This window comes from Neophocaena asiaeorientalis, unplaced genomic scaffold (assembly GCF_003031525.2).
Source record: "Neophocaena asiaeorientalis asiaeorientalis breed wild unplaced genomic scaffold, Neophocaena_asiaeorientalis_V1.1 scaffold92, whole genome shotgun sequence".
Classification (NCBI taxonomy): Eukaryota; Metazoa; Chordata; class Mammalia; order Artiodactyla; family Phocoenidae; genus Neophocaena; species Neophocaena asiaeorientalis.
This window is the reverse complement of record NW_020174057.1, coordinates 1008558-1035004: the sequence shown is the minus strand read 5'-3', so window position 1 is coordinate 1035004 and position 26447 is coordinate 1008558. Positions and strand designations below refer to the sequence as shown.

The window sequence follows — 26447 nt, the reverse complement described above, 5'->3', positions numbered from 1 at the left end:
TATTGCCTTGGCATAGTCTATGTAGAGAGAATACAGTTTGAGTTCTCGCTTTATGGAGTTTAGTGTCAGAGAGGGTGGAAGTAGGGCCAGTTAATAAGCATGTAAACGGATAAAAAGATTTACGACCATCATAAATTCTCTGAGGAAAATAAAATAGGTCAGTGGGATAGAGATAGGCTGGGGTGGGGGGTAGAAAGTTGAGCCAAGGGGATCAGCAAGGCCCTTGGAGATGGAAGCATTTAGTGGGAAGGGGCCGGCCATACGCTGGGAAAGAGCATTCCAGCCCAAGGGAAGAACAAGGGCAAAGGCCCTGAGATGGTACAGGAAGAAGGCCCGCATGCTGCAGTGTAGCAGAGGAGGGGGAGGGGACAAAGAAGAGGCTGCTCCTTCTGAGTCTTCTTTGTTGCCTCTTCCTCCTTCTCCTCTCCTCCGCAATGTCTCAGTGTTCGTGTAGCCCAACACTCTGTTCTTGGTCCTCCTGTCTTCTCTATCTGCACACTCTCCCTTGGAGAGTTAATTCAATCTGTGGCTCAAAATTACATCTCCAGGCTAGACCTTTCTCCTGAATTCTGTGTTGACATATCTGACTGCCTGTATCAGTCAGGGTTCAGTCAGATAAGCAAAACTAGTTAGAATTAACTGTCTGTCTGTTGATCTATCTATCTGCCTATCAAGATTCATTAAAAGGAGTCAGCTTATATGATCATGGGGGCTCACTAAGCAAGTTCAAAATCCATTGGGTAGGCAGTTGGGATCATGAAAAGGAAGGAACCCTACAGGTGTGGCCAGAAGCTGTTCTCCATAGGCAGTCAGTGAGGGAGGATCCAGTGAGGAGAGAGCAGCTGTAGACCTGGATGCTGTTTGGAGTTTGGAGTCTGAAGACTTCCAGCATGTCAAAGACTCACCTGATTAGGTCAGGCCCACCTATGATAATCTCCCTAGCTTAAAGTCAATTTATTAGGGACTTTAATTAGTATCTGAAAAATACCCTCACAGCAGCACCTAGATTAGTGTTTGATTGAATAACTAGGATGAAGTGTGTATACACTACACAATGGATGCTTCCCTTCCCATCATCCTCATAGTTTAGCCTAACTAAACTGACCCATCAAAAACCCATCACATTGCCTTATCAGCATCATCTCTTAGATGTTTAAGTCTCTTTTCGAATTTGGTACATGTCAAGCAAACCTGTTCGGCCACGTCTTGCCCACTTCAGCTGATGCAAACCTCATCCTCCTAGCTGCTCAGGCCAGACACCTTGGAGAGCATCCCTGACTCCTCTCTTGCTTTTACACCCCATGTCAGGTTGGTTACCAAATCCTCTCCCTTCAAAATAGATTCAGAATCTGACCATGTCTCGCTGCCTCCACCACTGCTGCTCTCATCCAAGCTACTACTGTGTTTGCTTGGATTAATGCAATGACTTCCTAACTCTCTTCCTTGCTTCCAGCCTCCCTGAACTCCTGTCTCCAGCCTGTAGTCTATTCTTAATGGCAGATAGAACAGCCTTTTAAAAACCTGTCAGACCATGACATTCCTCTGCTTTAAACCCTGCAGTGGTTTCCCATCTGATTCAGTGTTAAAGTTAACATCTTCATCATGGCCTTAATGCCCCACATAACTCATCCTCCTGTGATCACCAGTAACTTGTCTCTGTTAACTCCCCTGCAGCTTTCAGCTGCTGTGTTCTTCTGTTCTTTAAGAAGACCCTACCCCAGGGTCTTTGCATTTGCTCTTCCCCTGCTTGGAATTGTGCCCGCCCCCCGCCAAATATCCACATTGATTTTTCCTGCAGCTTTTCCAGTCTTTGCTGAATATCACATTCTCTGTGAGGACTTTCCTCATTACCTTATTTAAAATTATGTGTTGTTTGCTCTATTTCTCTCTATAGCGTTTATAGCTCCTTAGTATATTTTATAATGTACTCTATATTTTGTTTATTGTCTCTCTATTTCCACTAGAATAAGTTCCACAACAATAGGAATTTTTGCTTATTTTGTTCTCTGCTATATCATCTGTGAGCTTGGAGCAGTGCCTGGCACATAATAGGTATTCAATAAAGATTTTTAAATGAAGCTGGAGCCGTGGGAAGGACTAGGTCAAGTAGGGCCTTATTAGGTTGGGGGAAGGAATTTGCATTTTCTTAGACTGTCTTTACATCTCATTGTAGAAGTACCTACAAGGGACAATAAAGAAACAACATCTACATCAGACTGGGGTTCAAGGGTGGTTGTATTTTGAGCATTAGGTTAGTTCACTGGGGATGGTGGTGGGAGTGGACAAATGGAGACAAGAGGATGGTGGACTTTTAAAAGAATTACCTTATGTCTAAAAATGTCCTGTTTTCAGATATTTTACCACTTTAGGACTCAAGTATCTGTTAAAAATAGTTTAAACAAATACTACAGAGGAAGTTAGTTCTGGAAAACTTCACCAGGGAAATTTAAATTGTGTTAATTTTGAGTAGGGGGGGAAATCTGCCATTGAAAAAGCAGCCTCTATTTTAAATACGTTTCAACTTACATAATGGAAGATATATTTAGACTAGTGAATTTATAGAATATCAGAAAAAGTATATTCTAATTGCTCTACATAATTTGCCTAATGCTTTTCCAGCTGTGCTATACAAAAGAAATATGAAAAATTATATAGCCACTTTTTTCCCCCCAAAAGTTCTCATAATTGGATACTACTCTGGAGCTTTTATTTATAGCATCTTTTTATATCTCTCTCTCTTTTTTTTTTTAACAAATGAAAAATATGATGAACATTTCAAGTAAGCCAAATTTTTGGCTATAAATACCTAAGTGATATTTGTTTTCTCCTTTCTTTTTTAAGATAACCTGCCGAAACTTCATTGGGAAGCAGCTCAAGATTAATCCTCTAACCAATAAAGTGACAACTATAGGACACGGGGCAGATTCCCTTAAAAATCTTATCTATTCAGGTTGGAACCAATTTTAGCTTGAAACTTTCTCTTTTCTTCAAAACAAGGTTTGCTATTGTGTTCTGCATGTCAAGTCTTCCATAATTAAAGTGTTTGCAAAATTTCTTTTGCAGGTTTATTTCACTGAAAATAATCCATTTGATATTTACCATCTTATGTTGCTATAAATGTCACTTAAGGGAAATTAAAACACATGTTTTTATTAGTTTAATCTGTTAGTTAAAGAAGGGAGATAAAAAGAGGGAGAAAGGAAACTGATGGGAAAAAATAAAGATGGGAAAAGACTGTTTTGCACATTTTTCCCTGTTTTTAATCTCACTTGGGAACTCTTTAAATTGACCTTTTGCTATTTTCTTTGTTCCATCTTATGCCCGTAATAACTTCCATTTCCATAATCAATATAGATTGTCCTTCTATTGGTGTTACCAAGGTTTAGTTGTAGGTCTTTAAACAAGAGTGCAAGAGAAGATCTGGGGACATCATGACTCCTTTGGTTTTAGCTGGTAAGCCCTTTTGGAATGTTCTGGTGGTGCAGCTTGTAGGAATGAGGCAATAGGATGAGATGAAAATGGAAATAAAGCCTTCTCTCAGTTGCACTTTTCCTATGTTTTGGGTATAGGAAAGAAATGCAAGTCTTCCCTTGGAAGTGTTAGGATTCCTTCATTCATTTATCTGTTGATTTTGGTATGTATGTGTGTATGTATGTATGTATTCATTCATTCATTCATTCATTTCTTGAGTAGGTCAGGCAGCTGTTCAGTCATTCAGCAAACATTTAGTGAGTATCTACCATGTGTTAAGTTCTGAGAATACAAAGGCCCTGAGAATACAAAGATGAATGAGACTAAAGATTTGTTATCTGATTTACAGCCCCTTGAAGGAGACCGATAAATAAACCAGAGATTATAGTGTAGAGTAGTAAGGTCTGTACTGTTATGTCTACTGCTGCTGCCTGCTATAAACAATAATAGTTAACGGCTAGCATCGCTTTTGAGAGACTCCATGTAATTTAGTGGGGTTAATGTAAAAGTAAAAGGCAAAAGCTGAGGTTAGAAAGGTTGGCAGGAGTTGGATAATAAAGGGTCTTAGAAGGTAGGATAAAGAGATTCAGCTTTATCTGGAGAGCTGAGGGGAGCTAGTAAGAAGGATGTAAAGAAGGAAGAGGAAATGATCATATTTGTGTTCTTGAACTTTTGGCAGCAGCATGGGGAAAAGGTTGGAAGGAGACCATGTGGAGGTAGGAGAGCAGCTGCTCCCAGCTTGTGTGTTACAGACATGATGAGGACCTGGACTTAGATGGTGAGAACAGAGGGCTGGGCAGATATGCACTCGTTAGGTGAGGCGGATGGACGGGGAAGGGAGAAATTCAAGTTGCCTTGGTTTCTGGCTTGGGAGGCTAAATGGATGTGATATCTTCATTCTATAAACAAAAACAAAAATAGCAACAACAACAGAAAACACTGAAGGGAGGGGAAGCTTAGAGGAAAACATTTCTTTGCTATAACTGAGTTCAAGGTACCTGAATGATAGCTGAGTAGAATGATCCATTATATGATTGGATGTACCAGTGAGGCACTCAGCAGATCTGTCATTTAGTCGCCAATACATTGGTAGCGGTTGAAATCAGGGGCTTGTATGAGGTCACCCAGGGAGAGCTCTGTGGAGTATGGACCTGAGGATGGCCTCACTTTGGAAGCTGTGCCAGTCAAAATGGGCTGGGCTATGTAGCAGTCATGAACAATCCCCAAATGCCATTGCTTTAGCACAAGGGAAAGTCTGTTTTTTGCTCATGCTACTGTATTCAGTGAGGTTGAGCAGCTCATCATCATGGGTTGATGGAATGTCCATCTTGACACAGGCTTCCATGATTGTTTTAGAGGCAGGAGGCAAAACACTAATGTTGTCCTCTAGGGCAGCTAAACCTGGAGGTATACAGTAAATGGTTCAGAGCACAGCCTTTGAAGCAAGACCATGTGCATATACCCTGCACTTTGTGCTAAGGGCTTTATGTAGATTGTCTTATTTCATTATTATAACAATCCCAATAGAAGAATTATTATTATGCATTGGACATCAGGCACTTTATGAGTATTAAGTGCTTTGCAAATGTTAGCTTAACAACCGTCTGATGAGGTAAGTTTGTTATTGTCCCCATTTTCCAGGCAAGAAAAAAGAATGTAATTTATATATATTTTTATATTTTATAATTTTATATTCATGATTTATATATAAATCAGGTGGTGGCTCTTAAAGCTGATACTTGAAGTTGACTCATGTCACTTCTGTTTTATTGGCTAAAGTCACATGGCCACATCTGACTTCGAAAGGAGAGGGAAGTGTGATGGTACTCTGTACCCCAAGGATAAAGAGATAGAATATGTGAAGAGCCCTAATGACTGTCATGGGAACAAGCAGAGAAGGAGCAGTATCTGAAAGAGATTGGGACATGGCCCAAGAGGTAGGAGGTACAGGAGATGAGAGTGGTACAAGCAAGGCCAAGGCGAGAGAAAGTGTGAGTCAGCGGTCAGAGAGAGGTCACATAAGATAAGGACAGACTGTCTGTTGTATTTGGGAGCTCATTGTCACTGGCCTTTTTTCTGTCCTCACCTTAGGGTCTTGCTCTAGCTGTTTCTCCTTCCTGAAGTACTCTACCCCGTCTAGATGCCTGTCTGATAAATCCCTCACCTCTTTAAAATCTTTGTGCACATCTCCAGTTTTCAATGGTGCTTACCCTGACTGTTCTGTTTGAAACTGCACCCTGCCTGCTTCCTTCCAATTCCCCTTACTCTAATAAGTGTATTCTTTTTTCCTGGAGCACTTATAACCACTTATCACACTGTATAATTCAGGTTTTTGTTGCATTTATTGATCACTAGTCTGTCTCCCCTGATAAAATGTAAGCTCTGTGAAGTGAGGGATCATTGGTTCGTTCATTGATATAATCCAAATGCCTTCATCAGTGCCTGACACATAGTAGGAACTCAATATCTACTTGTCAAATGAATGACTTTGTGACTTTGACAAGAGTCACTTCAAAGAAATGGTGGGGAGGGGAGTGGAAGTATCTTGAGTGGTGGGTGCAGTAATGGTGAGCTGTGCCTGCACAGAGCCATTAAACGAGAGTTGCCTTTCACGAAGCTTCGAAGTGACAAGGAAGAGGGGGGCAGGAGCAGCCAGAAGGAAAAGTAGAGCTCAGGACAGCTCAGGAGGGTTTTTTTTTGTTTGTGTGTCTGTTTTTAGTAGAAAAGAAGGAGCATATTTCTATATTAAATGAAAAGAGCCAGGAGAGGGAGAGAGCTCAGAGACAGGAGAAAAAGATACTTGATAGGGAAAGGAGCTTGAGGATAAACAAGGAAGAGAATGGGACATAGGGGACTTAGTCTTAGACAGGAGAGGGGGGACACCCCTGCCGCTACGGCAGAAAGGAAGGAGAGAACAGGCCCAAATCAGGCAAATTTGTAGATGGTAATGGTAGGAGTTGAAGGCATCCTTACTGGGTACTGGAGATTTTTTTTAATGAAGCAGGGGGTTGAGAGCACAGCCAAGGTTGATAGGGTAGGAGATTTCAGGAGGGATGTGAGAGGGTTGACCGGCCACTGAGAAAAATAGGAAAAGGGAGGATAGAAGGGCTGCAGAGCAGTGTAGAGGGTCTAGTTGAGTAAGGTTGGTGACCGTGAACTTGTAGGTTTTACTGTTCATGATATTTTACTGTTCATGACAATTTACTGATAAATTGTCTTCTCATATTCAGTGAACAATGGGAGGACCACCTTCCTGTGGTCAATCACCTGTGACTAGTTCCAGTCAGAGAGCATGATTCTTCCTGGGTGTGTTCTCCTTTTCTTCATTTTGTCCATCAAACCTCTGGAGACTCCCCAATTTGGGATCCATAAGTCAGAATGTGATTTATACTATCCCCTCCATCCTAAAAAGAGCTGGCAACAAATGTGAGAATATGTGTCGAAAATGTGTGTTCTCAGAACGATGACTAGCATCTCAGGGCCAGGAGAAGCATACGTAACAAAACTCTAGACCTGTGTGACCAGCAGGTGCTTACTGATGACGGCCACAACATGTCAGAAAAGCACTCTGCCTGCCTATTGTTAAGTTACATTTGGAAAGGCAAGGTGGCAGGTGGTGGGACAGAAAGGAAGGCGGGGGGAATCAGGCTACAGTGGTCCTTTGGAATGGTTCTCGGTGGTGGTGGGGGTATAGCCAGTTTGAGCAATGAACAGAGCAGGAATATTCAAATAGATAAAATCTAAAAATTATTGTAATGGCAGTAATAATTGATGGAGCCAAGTACTTTATAGCTATTACCTTCTTTAATTTTAACCATCTTAGGAGGTAGATATTATTACGCTTATTATTACAGATGAGAAAATTTAGTCTTACTAGTGAGTACTGGAACCATGATTCAAACCCTGGTCCGTCTGATTGCTTAACCCATAAGGGCTCCACTAAGCTATCAGGTCTGTTCATCATTTGTCCCCTTGCAGGCTAGACTCTCTTCTAAACTTATAGCACTCAAGAAAAAGTTGCTACGTCTCAGTAGTTATGGGGAGGCAGATACTTTATTGTGACTTGTTATGGTAGCTTCACGATTTTTAGATGATCCTGCATAGTAACTACAGGCTTTACATTGAGCAATTATCATTAAAATCTTGGCGTCCACCTTAACAGCTCCTTATAAAACTGTAGTACCTCTGTGACTAGGAGCATAATCTGGCCTGGACGTTTGGGTTTATTAGGCAAATCTTTAGGATGCTGAATTTTTTTTCAGTATACTGAATTCAGATCATTAACATGTTTATAAGCATGATGGGTCTTATGTATATCACCACGACATGTCTGCAATTCTTAAAAGAATTTTTAAAAAGACCAAGTATACTTCTGATGGTTTCCACACCAGGTCACTGCTTTAGAATCTCATAGATTCCCTTTTGGCATAACAGCATTTGGTGGTAGTGCTCGATACATTTAATTCTTCAGAACAGGTATTGTAATGCCCCAGTGCTTGGTACCTTACAGATGATTTTTTGTGTGGATGAGTAACTTGCCTGCTTGTTAAGCTTCATAGGGGAGATAACTCTATGGATGTGCCTTTTATTGTGGCTGTTTTTGCATTCTGTCTGGGATCTCTTTCTTGAGTTTTGACCCTATTGGTATTTAAGTTCTCTAATAGGGTAATTCAGTCGTCAGGTGTGTTGGAATTTTGAACCCTTTGGCTGGCATGTTTTTTTAGTACCTCTGGGCATTTAGATTGATGTGACCAAGTGTGTAGAAAGCAGCCCAAATTTTGTATCACTCCCTGATCCTTCCTTGGTGAACGCATCTCTCTGGAGTCATTGGCATTTCAATTTTAATATCTACACTGGTACAATGAGAGATGTAGTAAATCGAGTCTTTTTTCTCCTCCTCCTTCTTATTCTTACCTATTCCAAACCGTTGAGGCTGTTAGTGCCTTTAAAATAGCTTCTTGAATTATCCATGGAAGTTTTCAGAGAGGAACCCCTTGAGACAAAGATGGCAGGACGAGGCCTGCAAAGCTAGTATTTCCTTATTCTTTTGTATCATTTATCTCATGTAGACAGCCACCAAAACACCAACAGAGCCCTAATTAGACCATAAGGAAAAAGGGTATACTAGGCTTGAAAGAAGAAAAAAAAGTAAAGTAAAAGATAGTTTAGGAAAAAAACAAAGAGGAATGATTTATAAGCAGATAGTTGGTAAAAAGTAGCAGGATGATTTTATTCAGACCTCATATTTTAAAGATGGCAGACATCTACTCTTCCATCCGTCTTATCACCCCAATCACTGACATGCCTTTGTGAATTTTATTCTAGAATGTAAGCTCTGGGAGAGCAGGGAGTGTGTCTGTTTTGTTCACTTGTACCTCCTCAGTGCGCCTAGCATGGTATCTAGTAATGGTACATGCTCAATGGATATTTTTTAAATATATGACTGACGGTCATAATGTGAGCATCTGTTGAATGCTTCCTCCATGACCGGTGCTACGCTGGACACTTCACAACACAGGTTAAAACAGTAACCCTTGGAGGTAAATATTGCCATCCCAGTTTTAATAGATAATTAAAATGAAGGCCTGGAGAAAGTAACTGTCTCAAAATATTAATATGTGAGGGCTTCCAGCTTCCTCCTTTTCCTTTGCTTTGCTGAACTTCTTTCCCTAATCTCACTCTCTATGGAGGAAAAAAATGAAAGCCAAGCTCATGAATTCTGGCAAGAGAACGGAGGACCAGAGCAGAAACCTATAATCTTCAAGGTGTTGTGCATAAGGGTGGGGGTGGGAGGGGTAGGGGCATGCCTTGTCAGGGATGGTGCAGGACTGTGCATGCTTAGAGGAGGGGAGATGGTGGAGACAGGATGGAGGGGACAGAAGAGCGAAGTTTACAGGAGAAGAGTGAGATCACCGGGGAGTTAATAAAGAGCCCCTGTGGCCTACGTATTTGATCCTCTTAAATGTGTGACAGGGAAGTGTGTCAAGAGTGAACTTGCTCGGGGAACAGATGCTCCTCTCCATGTGGCCATGTTCCTGGTTTGACTAGAGCCTCCAGGGTTTCTAGACGTGAGGGTGGTAATGAAAGACTTATCTCTATGGCCATTCGAATGTGACCCTGTGTTGTGAATTCCGTCGGGATCTCCCTGGGCTTACAAGGACCCCAGGCTTATTCCTGTCTTATTCTCAAAGTGTCTCTGTGCCCACATTAGCAGGCCTCAAATTGGTGTCACTTCCTGTTCCCCAAATCTGATACCCTTTGGAAAACTAGTTGGGAAAGGCTTCAGACATGAACCCTGGTTTTCTCTCTTATCTCTTGTTAAGGGTTTAAAACAAGGGAATGTCCCTCAAATTCACCTTTCCTCCTTTGTAAAGTATAAGTGATATCTATCTCTGCTAGTTGTAAGGTGCTGTGAGGATTGATTGTGATTAATGCCTATGGAAGTGGTTATTAATAAAGTTTATCCCAGCCATTTAGCTTTGAAAACTGTTGTCATTCATTCATGTAACAAATATTTATCGAGCACATACCACATAACAGGTATGGTTATAGGCCAGGGGTGAATTCAGTGGACAAAATGGGCAAAAATTCCTGCCCTCATGGAACTTGCATTCTAGTGGCCAGAGACAATCAATAAACAAGTAAAACACATAGTACGTCAGAAGATAATGGGTGTCACAATTTTAAAGAGGGTGATCAAAGGAGGCCTCACTGAGAAGTTAATGGTTAAGCCATAAGCTTAAGGAGCTGAGGAATCAAGACATGGAGATACCTGAGGGAAGAATGTTCTAGATCAAAGTGAACCACTGTTGCCAAGACCCTCAGGTGGAAATATGCCTGGTATGGGAGGGAGTGAGGGGGAGAATAGTGAGGAGATGGGGAGCTTGTTCATGTTGGGCCTTAGAGGTCACTCCAAGGGCTTTGGTGTTTGCTGTAGGTGATGAGGGAGCCAATGGAGGGTCTTGGACAGGGACTTGACATGAAATAACTTACATTTTATTTTTTTAAAAATTATTTATTTATGTATTTATTTTTGCCTGCATTGGGTCTTCGTTACCGTGCACAGGCTTTTTCTAGTTGCGGTGAGTGGGGGCTACTCTTCATTGTGGTGCGTGGGCTTCCCATTGTGATGGCTTCTCTTGTTGTGGAGCGTCAGCTCTGGGTGCACAGGCTTGGTAGTTGTGGTGCATGGGCTTAGTTGCTCTGCGGCGTGTGGGATCTTCCTGGACCAGGGATCGAACCCATGTCCCCTGCATTGGCAGGCGGATTCTAAACCACTGCGCCACCAGGGAAGTCCTGAGAGAACTTACATTTTAAAAGGCATCCTCTGGTTGTTATGTTGAGAGTGGCAAGGGTGGAAACAGGGAGACTGGTTGGGGGCGGCGATTGCAGTAATTCCAAAGAAGATAATAGGTCTTTGGAAAACAGTGGGAATGGGAGTAGAGAGTGGAGCTGGTGAGCGATGGTGGCACTCTGGATGTTTTCTGAAGAGGGAGCCTCCAGAATTTGTTGTGAATTTGACTTGGGGCATGAGATGGCAGAAGAATCAAGGGCGATTTCAGCTTTTGGCCTGAGCAACTGGAAAAATAGAACCATCCCTTAATAAGGTGGGGAAAGTCTATGGGAGGAGTAGGTTTAGGGAGGAAAGATTCAGAAATCAGTTGGGAACCTGTTAAGTGTGAGATGTCTATTAAACACACAGCGGAGGAGACCATTGGATAGATGAGTCTTAGGACTTCAGGAGAGTGGGGGCCAGAGATAGAAATTTGGGAGCCAGCAGCATGTGGATACTTAGACCCATGAGACTAGATGAGGTCATCAAGGGGGTGAATGTGCTACCAACCTGGCTTCTTGGCCTCTTTAATCAGTAGAAGTTGATAAGAGGCAGGATGAGAAATTCAGGCAAGGCTTTACTGGGACTCATGCTACAGCACGGGGGAGCAAGAAGAATTAACAGGTTCCCTTGCTCGCTCCCCGACTGGCAGGGGGGCTGGTTCCTTAAATGGGGTGTGAGGGCAGATCAGTGGGTAAGGCCGGGGGGGCCCTTAGGGTGGTCTCCCCACGCCCTTGGTGGTCCTGTGTGCAGGGATCATGCCCAGTACCCTGCTTTTGCTCCTGGCACCTCAGAAGTGACAGTTTGTATATCTTATTGTTCATGATTTGCCCCAACTGTGCGTGCACACAGTTATTTTTAGTCCCTTATAGTTTCTTTGTGTTCTGTTGCTTGAGCAGACGTTGTCCAGGTGCAAGCACTGCAGCAAAGGGTCCCAGGTCCCAGCCTGCCTCAAATGTTAGTTAAGAAAAGAGAGGCATTCTAAGGATTGAGCCCTGGGCTTTTCCAGTATTAAGAGGTTGGGTAGATGAGGATGAATTAGCAAAGAGGATTAAGAAGGAGTGTCAGTAAGGTTGGAAAAGGAGCTTTAAGCCAAGGGAAGAAAGTATTTCAAGGAGGGAATTATCAACTGGGTCAAATGCTGTTGAAAATTTATGAGGGATAAAGTCTAAAAATTGAACATTAGATGTAGCCACGTGAAGATCCTTGGGGTGAAATGATGGGGGAAAGTCTGATCTAAGCAGGTTCAAGAGAGAATGGGGAACAGTGAAAACAACTTTTTGAGGAGTTTTGTTGTAAAATGGAGCAGAGAAATAGGATGGTGTCTTGAGGGGCAAGTAGGGTTAAGAGAAAGGTTTTTTATTTTTTTAAAATATTTTTTTTTCTGTTTTAGAAATTTAGATATAGTTACCATGCTATACATTACAGCTTTAGAACTTATTTATCTTGTAATTGACAGTTGTACCTCTGGGCCCCCTTCACCCATTTTGCCCATCACCCTACCCCCTACCTATGGCAACCACCAATCTCTTCTCTGTTTCTATGAGTTTGTTTTTTTTAGATGCCACATGTAAGTGAGATCATACAGCGTTTGTCCTTCTCTGTCTGAATTTATTTCGCTTAGCATCATGCCCTCAAGGCCCATCTATGTTGTCACAAATGGCAGGATTTCCTTCTTTTTTATGGCTGAATAATATTCCATTGGGTATATACCACATTTTCTCTGTCCATTCATCTGTTGATGGACACTTAAGTTATTTCTGTCTTGGTTATTGTAAATAATGCTGCAATGAACATGAAATTTTTTTGATTTTTTTTTTTTATTTTAAGATAGGAGAAAGAAGGAAAATGTTGTTGAGAATGATTCAGTAGAGGGAAAAACTGATGATTTGGAGGGGAGAGCAGAATTGCTGGAGTGATGCCCTGGCGGTGTAGATGGACACAGGTGCCGGGGGCTGGGTGGGTCTGATGGTAGGGGATTGCAGGAAATCCCTTTGGATTCCTCCCATTTATTCCCATTGAGGTAGGAAGCAAGGTCATTGGCCCTGAAAGATGGGGAAGAGGTAATTCCCACTCCCTTTCTTTTCTTCGTCACATAGCCAATTAACCACTCTCCTGTCGCTTCTAACATTGGAGTGTTCCCTGTGTCCCTCCCTTGTTTCCACTGCTACCACCTCAGTCAAGTTCAAATCATACAATGTCTGTGTTATAACTTCCCAACCTCCCAGCCGCCACCCTCTTTCCATTGCAGGCTGCTGTGCGTACAGTGGTGGGCTAACTCTTCCTGAAATACTTATCTCTTTCTGCTGGGGTCCTACTCAAAACCATTTCTTGACTGCCCATTGAAGAGGATGAAGGCCGCTTACTCAGCGAGGGCTTCAGGCCTCTGGAAACCCTTCTCAGTTCAAAAGGACTGGCCATGTCATCTCATTGTGCCCTGAATCGCCACCCTTAATCCTGCTCCCACCCTCTCTTTGCACAAACTAGTTCTGTGACCCAAGGGATGCTGCTAGACTTCTCTACGCCTGATTTTCCTCATCTGTAAAATGAGGATATAATAGTACATCCCTCTTATGGGTGTTGCTAGGATTCAGTGAGACTATCACAGTAATTATTTAGAATAGTTACTGGCATAGTATAAACACTTAATCAGCTTCAGCTATTCTTATTCTAGCTGTCTGAAACCCCTTGCCTCTTTCTTCCTGATCTGACCTTCCCTATCCTCTAAGACACAGCTGGCATAGCTTCTCTCCCATGAAGTCTTTCTTGCTCATCCTTTCCTGCATACACTGATCTCTCTCTTCTATCTTTCCCTCATTTTCACATGTAACCAGATACTTTCTGTCAAGGTGATTTTCATACTCCAGTGTTAGAATGCCTCTTTGCTTCAGCTAAACGGTAAATTTCTTGAGGGCAGAGGTCACGCCTCTTAACCTCTGATAGCCCTGTTCCCTAGCAAGTTGCTGCACTCTCAAGACCTCAGATTTTACAGGGGATATTCGACCTGCTCAGCTTGTTGAAGGGGTAAATTTATTTGTTATTCATCTGAAGCCTGTGTTTCTTCTTTCCCGTGTGCCGGCTTCGTGGTGTATGCAGCCGGTCTGCAGCCTAATTTATGGGACCGTCACTTCCTCTCCAGGGACCTCGCAGCAGCTCTCTGCCGACATCTGCCCTTCTGGCCACTTTTCAGGACTGCTTTGTAGTTCCATACCTGTTTATGGCTTCATCTTCCTTTCCTCTCCATCCTCCAGTATTAGAAAGCTGTCTTTTCCTTCTCTCAAGGGAGCAGTTGCCCATCTCCAAGCTTCTTTGTTTCCTCCTTTCGTCTCCTTCCCAAGGCACCTTGGCTTTGAAGAGGCTGCTGAAAAGGAGTAGATTATTTCATCTTTTATGATCAGCAAAAGAAAAAGTAGGAGGCTTTATTAGGAAAATTGGCAAGATCTAAAGTTATTTGCATTTCATACAAATCAAAAGTTTTCTAAGTTTTTTTCTTTTTTTAAAAAAGAACTGTCAAATATACCGAAAAAAAAATTTTTGATCTGAACGTTGAAACAACTGCTGCAGACCTGGGGGCTTTGAATTTAGCAGCTTTCGTTTGGGCCCAAGAAATTCTCTGAATTAGAAAGTCTTTTGCTGCTTGTTGGCTTGCTGCAACATTTCATCCCTCACGTGACTCTTCCCTTTCCTTTCAGAATACAGCAAAGCCAAAGAGCTCCTCTGTGTGCCCGTGGACGTGACAGACACTTTGAGATGTTTTAGAGAGACCTTGGAAAAATCCAAATATCAAAACAGATCAATCCGACACAGCAGAAAGTTGCTTTCGTTATTTCTTGCCCAGACACAAGGTAAAATACAGTCGTTCCTGGGCATCTGCGGGGAATTGGTTCTAGGACCCCCTGTGGATACCAAAATCCGTGGATGTACACGTCTCTTACAGTCAGCTCCCCTCCCCCGCCCCCCGTATCTATGGTTCTGCATCCCCAGAAATGGAGGACTGACGGTACTTGCTCTACATCCCTTCCTCTTTATTTACCCAGGGTACCACCCCGTGGGTGTACTGTGTTCTGCCGTAGGTTCCTCCTTCCCCCACTTCCATGCCCACTCCCTGCTGCCTTTCACTTTCTTCTTCTTGTCTAGTGGATTACATCTCTGTTTCTCGCACTTTATTGCAACCAAAGCACTGCCTCACTCATCTGCTTCTATGCCGTCTGTGAAATGAGCATAATCCCTAAGTGGAGTAAATACAGAAGCAGTGCTATAGTCTTGTTTTATTTTTATAAGTAGATGAATTGTTTCATTTCATATCGAATTAACTACAGTGTTTTACCAAAACACTACTTTATCAATGTCTAAGAAAGGGATGCATTTTAATATACACATCTAGTAAAATTTCTTATTAATACCATAGATTTTGATCTTAGAGATTTCTTTTAGCTTAAAAAAAAGATATTCACTGTTCTTGGTTACATTACACTTGTTTGCTTCCTTCTCAAAATCTATTGATTTGTAAACTCAGTCAAAGCAGGACTTCAAGTGGTTAAGTGGTAACCTCAGAGAGAAAGAAGATACTCAAATTCAGGCCGAGAAAAATCTCAAATTATCTACATTTAGGTAATTTAAAATTTGTTAAAACCCTAATTTGTTTTTATAATACTTGCTGTTCACATTTATCAGAATAATAAGAATAAACTTAAAGAATAAGTGTAAATGAATAAACTTAAAATAATTGGATTTTAAAGTTATTAATAATAGATTTAAATTTAGCATCTAAGATGCTAATAGTCTCTGAACTGATCTTTTAGAAATTTGACCAATTTTTTTTTTACAACCACTGACAAGTTTTATTTATGTATGTATATATGTTTGTATGTATGTATGTATCAATATATATTCATTCTTGTTGCTGCCCCTTCTCCCCGCAAAAGGCACTTACTATGATATGTACCCACAGTTTTTGGCTGTATTGTCCACAGGCACACATTACATTAAATTGGCCCTCCACATCATGTTTAAACTTCTTTCAATTATGGTGTACATTAACAGTGGTTAAGGACATGAATAAAAAAAGCAAATACAATTCCTAAGAATGGTTTATGCCACCTCAATCTGAATTTCACCTGGTACTAAGATATTCTCAGCAGTTTATCCCCAGTCCTTGGGCTGTAGACCTAAATCCATTTTAGCTTCTCTGTCTCTGAGTTTTTGACTACTTCCCCTAGAATATTTTTTCCTTTTTTTTTTTTTTTTTTTCCTGTGTGTTCTCTAATCTTATACAGAGACAGGTTCTTTCCCATTTTTTTTTCTCCCCTCAGGTCAGAAGTACCTCTGCACTGCTTCTATCCCAGAGGTCTCTGCCCCAGAGGCAAACTAACATCTTACTGTTGGAAACTCTTTTAAAAAAGGCAAACTCAAAACCTGTGCAACTTCTGCCAGTCCCCATGAGGAGCAAAGCATTATCTCAACATTTACTTTCCAGCAAACTGCCCCTCTGTGCTGTTCCTTATGAGGTAACACGAGTGTAGAGCACATCACACACCTGGGCTCTTCAGAAATGATTCGAGATACGAAGTTTAAGGAAATAGTGTCCTTCGAGCTGCAAATGAGTCTCAGCTCTGTACAAAACCCTTCCTTCCTTCTCCTTTTCCACTTCTACTTTTTTCCTCCTCGTCAACTTCCCTTCTTTCTCCATTTTTAAGTTTCTTTTAAATTTTTTTCATGAATTTAGGAGACAAAGGAGGAATGAACAATTTAAAATTCACTACCAGAAAGGTGGAGTTTTGCCTTGGGACAGAAGAGATGCACATGCCAACACCTCCTGACCTTTCTCAGGAGCACTTCCAAGTTTTCAGCTCAGTGGAGAAAAGCAAACTTCCCTCCTCACAACTTGGACTCGTAATTTCTTCTTATTATGAAACTATTAGTAAGATTTATTCATTATGTGTTCATTTTCAATATGATCTGTCACTTTAATGTTGAGATTGCATTTGGTCTTGAAATATTATCTTTTTTAAATTTATTTTTTTATCGAAGTATAGTTGATTTGTAATATTGTGGTAGTTTCGGCGGTACAGCAAAGTAATTCAGTTATATATCTATATATATATATTTTTTCAGATTCTTTTCCATTATAGGTTATCACAAGATATTGAATATAGTTCCCTGTGCTAGACTGTAACTGAAATGTTGTCTGTAGAAATAGGATGAAAGAGCTTGAACATAGAATCTATTCGTCACACCCTCGTGGACAGTGACAGAGCAGCGTCAAGACAAGCAGCTTCCAGCCCCTCCCATCACCCACTTTCCCAGATTGGCTGTCACCATTGTGAGATTCTAGGCACCGTCCCATCCATCCCACCTTAACTCAATCTGTGAACCATTTGTCGAGACGTGGCCACTTTTATGTGCTTTTGCTCTGCCCCAGCTGATTGCATTTTCCTTGTCTTTCCACTTGATTTGGTTTTTCTGCAAATTCAGCAGTATAAATTCAGTCCATGTTGTAGACCCAGTGTCCCCCCTTTTTTTATAACAGACATTTTGTAACTCCCCCTTTATTCTTCTTATGTACATTATTTTTAAAAATCAATATGAAGCTCTAAATATAAAATGAAGGGTAAATAAAATGAAATAACTTTATAATAAAAGAATCTATTTGTTGGTATGTAAGAGCTTAGGCACTAGAGGTATAGGGAAGCAATCAGATGCTCACATATAGTATGTAAAGTATACAGGATACACATGAATGTGACAGCTACGAATGCAGACTGATACAGGTGTATTGGTAACTCAAGTACTGTCAGCATTGCTAATTTTGGTGACATGATGTTCTAAAATGGCAAATCTAGGCCATTCTGGACAAAACAAAATATTACAGTGGTTGCATTTCTGGAAAACTCAGAGCATTTTGAACACACGCAAACATACCCTTTCCATGAAATGAAGTTAGATGTTAGACTCAAATAATTATAAATAGGTTTCTCACCTTTTTCCTCACTGTGGGGGAAGGTTCTGTGCATGGCAGGCCATCAAGTGTCAGGTCCTTACCTAGGAAATACTAGCAGATGCCCCATTGTGACAACTAACAAAACCCTCCTCAAATTTCTAAAATACCCTCTAGGGGACATTGCTGCCCTGATTAGACACCATTGCCATGTTAGTTGGGTTTTGTGGCTACACATCCTGGAATGCATGTATTCATCAGAAAACAACAAATTCAGGTACTATTCAAGATGTGCTTTTTTGCATTTGGGTAAAGGAAGAATCCAAAGTGCTGTGCTCTTGTCACATCCCTGATCAAAAACAAACTGTTTAACGCTTCCCATGTGCTGTAGAATAGTGTCCACATTTCTCCACGTGGCACTCAGATGCCTCCGTAATCTTACCACTACCCGCTTCTTCACCTTCCCCAGAAAGCGTATTCCGGCCGCGCACATTGCCATATATATATATATACCCAGCCCTTTCTGCCTTGCACACTTTTTCTGGATTTTTCTCCTTCACCATCTCAACCTGCCCGACTCTTACTGTACTTTCTCCCATTTCCCACCTCTTTGACCCGATCTCCCACTCCATGACATTAAAATAGAACATCGTTTGCTCTCTTTCTCTACCCATATTGTGTGACATTTAAAGGCTCTGTTAGCTTGAAGTTTGCTTATCTACACAGTTAAGGTATAAGGCAATTTAAAATATTCTTGAAAATATACAGGAAATATTTTCCAGGGACTGACATTTGTTCTTTCACTTGATTAAAAATACAGATGTTCTGCAAGCCAGCAATGAAAGAAGTCTTAACGTTCAGGCATTGCATGAACTTGGAAGTCTTCTTGTCTTCGCACAAAAGAAAAGGTAGTTTTTAGGAGTCAGTAAAACAAGGGAAACTTTGTTCAGCTGAAAAAATGTTTAATTATTGTGAAAAATACTGCCTTTCATAAATTTTAGTCTGTTGATAATATTCCATTGCTGCATTTTATTCATCAAATGCTACCTGAGAGAAATGGTTATGAGCAATAAATGGTATAGATCCATTCTCTAACATTTTAATTAAAATGTCTCTTCAGTGAAATGCTTTCCCTTTTGGAAGATAGATTTAATAACATGGATCTCAGAAAACATGCTGCTGCATGCTCTATTTCTGTTTTAGGGCTGCTTTTAAATGTTGGAGTCAAGCTCTTGATGACATATTCAGAAAACAAGACGTGCTGCACACATGGAAGGAGTATGGCAGCTCACTCACCAATGCCACTGACAGCTGTTCACCTCCAGGTTCCAAAGACTACAGTGAGGAGTTTCTGTCAAAAGTTGGCATTTGGGGATGTTTGCAAGGGGCGGTGATATCAGCAAAGATCGCACAGTGAGTGTGACGATGGAGTGGTCTGTGTCGTAGCTGTCGCCTCCTTTGTGGGCTGCCCACCCGTGCCATGTAGGGTGCCACACCTCACATGCACTGGGTTCCCGGGCAACTGTGTCCATATCATACAGGCTTATACGGTTTACTTATTTGTGCTGTTTCTTGTTGATGGCCATCTCCTCTTCCTTTTAGCACCTGCCACACCTGGAGTGTGAGAACCATGTGGGCATAGGTCTTTGTTCTGTTCACCAGTGTATCCCGAGTGCCTGGCATGGAGATGGGATTCAATAACTACTTGTTGAATGAATGAACGAGTGGATGAACAGTTGGTTTTTGAGAAAGAATAACAGCGTGGAGGCAGGCTGACTAGGGCCTAACTTTAGGGCCCCCAGCAAGTTACTCATCCTGCCTGAGCCTCAGTTGTTCTCATTTGTAAACTATGGTGACAGGAATTACATGACACACTGTATTAGTTTGCTAGTACAAACTAGCAACAGAGTACCAATCTGTGAGCAATTTATTGTCTCACAATTCTGGAGGCTTGACATCCGAGATCACGGTGTTGACAGGCCTGGTTTCTTCTGAGTCCTCTCTCCCTGCTTGTAGGTGGCTGTCTTCTCACTCTGTCCTCACATGGTCTTCCATCTGTGCATGTCTGTGTCCTAATCTGCTCTTCTTATAAGGCCATCAATCATATTGGATTAGGGCCTACCCTAATGACCTCATTTTAACATGATTACCTCTTTAAAGACCTATTTCTAAGTATAGTCACCTTCTGAGGCACTGGGGGTTAGGACTTCAACATATGAATTTCGGGGGTGCAGTGGGTCACATAATTTAGCCCATAACACAGACTGTATTAGTTTCCTATTAGTGGTATAACAAATTACCACAAATTTAGTGCCCTAAAACAATACAAATTTATTTTCTTACAGTTATGGAGGGCAGAAGTCCTAAAATCAATGTGTTGGCAGGGCTGAGCTCCCTCCGGAGGCTCTAGGGGACGATCTGTTCTTGCATGTTCCAGCTTCTAGAGGCCTCCTGCATTCCTCAGCTCATGGCTCCGTCTTCTGTCTTCAAGACCAAGAGCCTGTCATCTTTCTCTCTCTCTCTCCGAGCTCTGTTTCCGTCCTCGCATCTTCTCTGACTCTGACCCTCCTGCCTTTCTCTTATAAGGAGCATTATGATTCCATTGAACCCAGTAATTCAGGATAACTTCCCTATCTCAAGGCCCTTAATTTAATCACATCTGCAGAGTTTTTTGGTTTTGGGGTTTTTGTTTGTTTGTTTGTTTTTTGCCACGTGGAGTAACATATGCATAGGTTTGGGGGATTAAGACGTTGATTTCTTTGGGAGGGGCATTATTCAACCTGCCACGTGTAACATATGGGAAAGCCCATCACAATGCCTTATACCTAGTTAGCACTCACAGATATCTTAAATATTTGATTAATGTGTGAAATTTAGGAAGTGTGAAGAGAGTGGAGGTACAGGTTTCCTTTACCTATCTAGTTACATTTTAGGGCGTGGTAGGCAAAAATCTGCATAGTATTTTGAGCTGTAGAGAAAGTTTTTAAAAATAATAACTTGTCCTAGTTAATAATCACACTGTTTTCAGATAATTAGCATTTGGACAGGGGAAGTAAGGAATTACCACTTAAAAAATATCAAACATTTAAAGATTTTTTAAAAACTCTGTCAAGTTTGATTTTTTTTTTTTTTTTACTCCTCCTGGGACGGAACTCTTCCTTACACACACATACACACACACACACACGATCCCCACGCAAGTTTGAGTTTATAAGTTAGTAGAGCTTGGCAGCAGAGAATAGAAAAGCTGAGGAAGGTTCCCAGCTTGAAAAGAACAGCTATAGCATTCCTGCCAGAGGACACCTCAGCTTCTCTGAGGCTCTGAAGTTTTTACTTAGTGGTTTTCAATCAACAGAAAGTCATTTCCTGGTTACCCAGCTGGAAGTCTGACTTCCACAGGCTCTGTGATACTCCAGGGGCTTTGGCTGTTCTTGGAGACTCCTTGAGGGGAAGAAACTTCTCCCCCCACTGTTCAGAAGGTAAAGCACCACATAGAGAAGCTGAACTCAGACTGACTAAGTTATTAATCCAGTGAAGCCCACTGGTGTTATTGAAATAAGATTTAGAAGAAGGTAATGTGGTTTACAGTTGCAAATTTGAGTTTCAAGACCCATGTAAAGAAAACTCAAACTCTACTAAGGGACATAAAACGAGACAGTAGTAAACACAGAGATATTACCTTAATCTTTGGTGGAAAGACTGAATGTCATCGATGGATCCATAATATACTGCTGGTGAGGAAACACATTGTTTAAATCTATGGGAGGAAATTTTTTAATTGTACTCATCAAAAATTTGATTTAAAATTGTGTACCTCCTTTTCCCCAAAATTCCACTTCTAGGGATTTATCCAGTGGAATTAATAGGACAAGTGCTCAGAAATGTAGGTACAACAGTGTTTATTTCAGCGTTGGGAAAAACCAAAATGGAGATGAATATTTTAGTATTATGGTACATGCATATGATAAAAATATTAAAATCTGTAAAATAATGATGTAACTCATCATCTCCAAGAATAAAAAATTTGTTTATAAAATAATATGTATTGCATAATTTTAGTCTTACTGTGAGTGTGCATGTGTATTATTGTATGTAGAAGAAAATCTAGAAGGAAAGTGGCCGAAGTGTTACCAGTAATCATGTTTAGGTGGTAGGATTATAGGTGACTTTTCATTTTATTTGTTTTCCATCTTTTTATGTCCTAGATCTTATATGAGTATGTAGCACTTTTAGAATCACAAAGATTATTTTAATTTTGGAAAGTCTATGAGTATTAGAGATGTATTTATATAAAAATAGTCTTGCAACATTGTCTATGAATGTTTCTTTTTCTTATACTTAGATTTATTCAGACATTGGACGTTGAAAAGAGAACCAACTCTTGCCTTTTGTCCGGGTTACTCTTTCAGGTAACACTTCCTGTATACCTTTCTACAGTAGCAGGACCATGCACTCAGTAAAAAAAAAAAAAAGGCAGTGGTTTAGCATATTCATAAAACTTGCACGTAGGGAAATAGCATGAACCTTGATTAAATATCATAAGCCCGTCTTTCCTTCAGTGGCTGAACCCCTGTGGCATAATATTCAGCAGAGTCACTTTTTTCATTTTGGCTACAGAAGGAGGAGTTTTACAGATAAGGAAACTAAGTCTCCTGTCCTTCGTAATGTCATGTTACTAATGAGCAGTGAAGCGAATCTGACCGAGTCTAAAGGGTTGCCTTAAGTTGCCTCATTTCTAAATAAAGTTTTGCTCAATTGCGTGATGTAAAATATACCATATAATGAAAGCAAAAAATAAGTTGAAGACTATATAGGTAGAGTGTCTGCAGTTCTTAGGATTTGGGTTTGACTTTACTGAAGAAGAAAGGAGCTTTTATCTGAAATACAAGACATTCTAAGATTTGGGAACATAGCCAGGGGCCTCTGCAGTCTCCTGAAGGTTCTGTTTACTTTGAAGGATGGGACACTCTTGTTCTAAGGAGTCTAGTAGCTTATGAAATCTGGATGAGCATATGGCCAGAGTTTTCCATTTTCTTATGTTCCATACACTTCTGGCCTGTGCTTCAAAGGGAAAAGGTGGAAGAGGCAAGGATGCAAAGGGAATAATAATCCGAATTGGATTCCTTCTATTGCATCCTTTACTTTCTTCTGATATTCCTCATTCCTGAAGATAATGCTGTTTATATTTTAGAAATAAGTAATTTTTTGCTTAAACGTGGACATCATTCCTTTGTAATATGACACTTAAAATTAGCTGGGGGATTTATTTTTAAAACCTGCTCTTTTTATGATTTTAAAGAAAATTTGTAAAACTAAAAATTAAACAACTGTAATATTTTAGACTAGGTATCATAAGTTTAATGAGCAATGTGATTAAAATTTGTTCCAGATATATACATTAAAATAACTTTATGATGCATTTGTCATCAAGAAATGTTAATTGTTTAAGATAACATAAGAAGCACTCCTAAATGTACAATTTGATTTTGTGTATTCATCTTGTTTCTGAATGTCTGGTACAACGCTGGTCATTATAAATTACCTAAGAAATATTGGTCAATTAAACAAATCAACTTTTTACTTAATTCAATAAAAATTCAAAATTACCTCTGCTTGATTTAGACTTCTGAAATATGTTTTTCTTTCCTCTACTTATATAGGTTGGTATAGTGGAAAGAACATAGATTTTTGTAATATTTACAAAGAATTTACCAAGAGTGCCCAACACAGAACTGACCCTCAACAAATGATAACTTAATATAATTTCTTCTTAAAATGATAATTATTCAACTACTATGGAATTTAAAAGGCCCATCTTGAGTGGTAAAAGCATTTGGAACCTATAGTCATGAGGATATTGATAAGTATCGTTTATTACAGGATACAGTGTGCTAGGCATACGCAAAGCACTTTGGGAAGTAATACATGTACTTATCTTTCTCTCTCGTTGTTGCAGATGCAAGTTCCAGCTCTTCATTTCACCTTTTTCATTTACAGGGTTTGCTTAGAACCACACTTCTACACCCTAAAGCTGAACGTTGCTATGCTCAGTATGAAATCACTCAGCTTCTTCCCGGCATCGAGCTCTTCTCGGACAGATACCGGGCTGACATCTGCTCTGTAGTTGCAAGTCTGTATTACGTAATCCGCGAACTGCACTTTGCTAAGCAAAATCTAATAGTAAGTGATTTGTAAAATCGACAAATCTTAATTCACTGTGGTATCTTACCCCATTTACCTTATACTTTTCAAGTTTTAATAATGTAGTTTTGGTCAGTTCCTATTTAACTTTTAAACTCTATTTTCGGGATTCAGATCTGTACTTCAAGATGAAACATATTAATTAATATTCTTTCTTTTGACATCACTGTTTGCATTGCCTTTTGGGTACAATAGCCATGCCTATTTGATTTTGTTCTCTTATTTTACTCTATTATTTTACCTTTTTTAGAAGACATTTGGTGAAATTGACTAGAATGTTGCACTGGTCTCAAACACAGGAATCTAGTGCACTTATAACTTCACTGCATTAAGTCATGCAGGTCATGTCAATATCGAAACCCTGGGAGTATTTCTTTATTGAGATAAATTTATCTTTGTGTCTTGTCTTTTCTGTGTTAAGGGCACATCTAAGTGAAAAACAGATTCTAACTGTGAAATTAAAGACAGACACTTCTTAATATCCTAGGAAATTAAAAAAAAACCCAAATACAACTCTCTTTTCCTTTAGGGAAATAAACCACAGTATGTATCTCATAAATTTGAAGTTGACTGCATTTTAGACATAAATTAGGGTGTTCTGTTGGTTATTTTATATTTTCCTCCTTTATCGTATTTGTCCTTTTTTCTTCCTCTGTGCTATTTCCTCTACCTCTGTATCTCTTTTCCCCTGTGTTTGCTTGTTAATATATGTTCTTTCTCTTTTTCTGCTTCTTTCCCTTTCCTCTATAATTTTCATACTTACTTTCTTTTTTCTCATGTATTGTTTTCTCTTGTTCTAAGTTCACTCTCTCCTTATCTTGAAAAGATTTACTGCCCCCTGATATTAGTTGTTAAATTATAATGTCATGTGTTAAAGTGAAGAGGTTGATACATGCTTTTAACACTTGGCAGATTTGGCAAAAAATTGTTTATTAGAAAAGAATAGCAAGATGGTGCTCCTCTCTTGTTAAGGGGATTCATTTCTGGATTTAGAAAATAGTTTTTATCCCCTGGGTAACTTTTAGCTGCCTAGTCATATTCATCTATAATACATATCCCTGCCCTGGAAAAGAAATGAGACTTTTTTCTCTGAAGCTTAAGAAATTGAGAACATTTTTCTGAATAATTGAGCAATTGGCAGCAATAAAATGGTATGTTTTTATTTGTCACTAAAGAAACAATCTCAAAGGTAATAGCCAACTTGTTTTGTGCTGCATTAATTACAGAAAAAAGTATTGTGTTATGTTTGTAGAGCAGCATTGTAGAAGAATGTATTGTGTTATGTCTGAAATCATTTAAGACCAGTTTTAGTCCTTTTCAAAAGCTGTTGCTGTTAGCAGCTGCCAGTTGACTGACAATGAGATTCCTTAGCTAAACTTGCAAGATGTAAACAGTTTCCATTTTCTATTACACTACCTTCCAGAAGGAGCCCAGTGGCTAAGGAGACAGCTGTAACATATAAAATTTGCTAGGGGACCCATTGCTGTGGGATCATGGGAAATAGTTTGCTAAATAGTAAGGATCCCAGTGCCCCTTCTTGCTCCATCTGCCGTTGATGGAGCAGGACCCAGTTGTAGGGACTGAGCTTCAGTTTTAAGTTGAGATCAGGAGCTGTTCAGAAGTCTAGGCAACACTGTCCCTCAACACCTGCCTTTAGCTGGATACTGGTTTGGTCAATTGAAAAATTGATAGTCTGTAAGCTTTCACATATATCCATGGGACTCCAAGAAGACTTGAACTTTGGGGTTAATTTTAGGAAAATAAAAATGTTATATGAAGAGTAAGCTTGCGTTTTAATCAGTAGAATATATGCTCTATGGAGGCAAGAACTTAGATTTTTTTCTCATTCAACAGTGTCTGACATAAAACAGGCCTGTTGTAAATATTTTTTGATGATGGAGATATTCCAGTTGAAGACAAATAGCTGACATTGAGACGAATAAGTAGAAGCTATTAGGGGACATGGATGTGAGTTCCTTTGCTTTAAATTTTGCATTTATTTGGTAGCTAATTTGCTAGAATGTTTCCACAGGCCTCAGTAATTCATACGTATATGTTGAAATAATTTGTTTTCAAGGAAGATGATTAACTGGATTTTTATTTTTCCATGCTTAAGGAAATGTGAAGCCTAGGTTTTGGGTATCAAGTAACATCTACTTGGAACTGTTAAGTCACTGATAGCACTTTAAAATTCTGATAAAATTATGAAACATATGTTAGGCAGATCATTTCACTTATACCAAACAGTACAGTCTTCTAATATGGAAAAATCAATCACAATTTTGCATAACATCTCTTACATCAGTATTTGGCTAAATTGTATTATTAGGTTATTAACTTGATAAAATACGTTTCAAAACAGAGTGTTTTTCTGTTGGTAGATTCTGCCTCTTCTTGCATTGTACCAATATTTTGTTTCTGGAATTTGCCAAGACCTAGTCAGAAATCTAGAAGCAAGAATCCTCAAGGTATGTTTCAAGCTTTTTAAGACATTTGATATTCTTG

At 40.0% G+C, this 26447-nt stretch overlaps 1 protein-coding gene across 1 annotated transcript in view; it reads left to right on the top strand.

Moving 5' to 3' along the window:
• Positions 1-26447, top strand: part of CFAP54 (cilia and flagella associated protein 54) — a 288982-nt gene that overhangs the window by 145559 nt on the left and 116976 nt on the right. The window contains exons 39-46 of the mRNA XM_024754400.1: positions 2842-2950; positions 14497-14649; positions 16530-16724; positions 18562-18649; positions 18945-19154; positions 22084-22150; positions 23739-23921; positions 26324-26410. Of these exons, the coding sequence (XP_024610168.1) occupies positions 2842-2950; positions 14497-14649; positions 16530-16724; positions 18562-18649; positions 18945-19154; positions 22084-22150; positions 23739-23921; positions 26324-26410 (1092 nt within the window). The remainder of the gene's footprint in view (positions 1-2841; positions 2951-14496; positions 14650-16529; positions 16725-18561; positions 18650-18944; positions 19155-22083; positions 22151-23738; positions 23922-26323; positions 26411-26447) is intronic.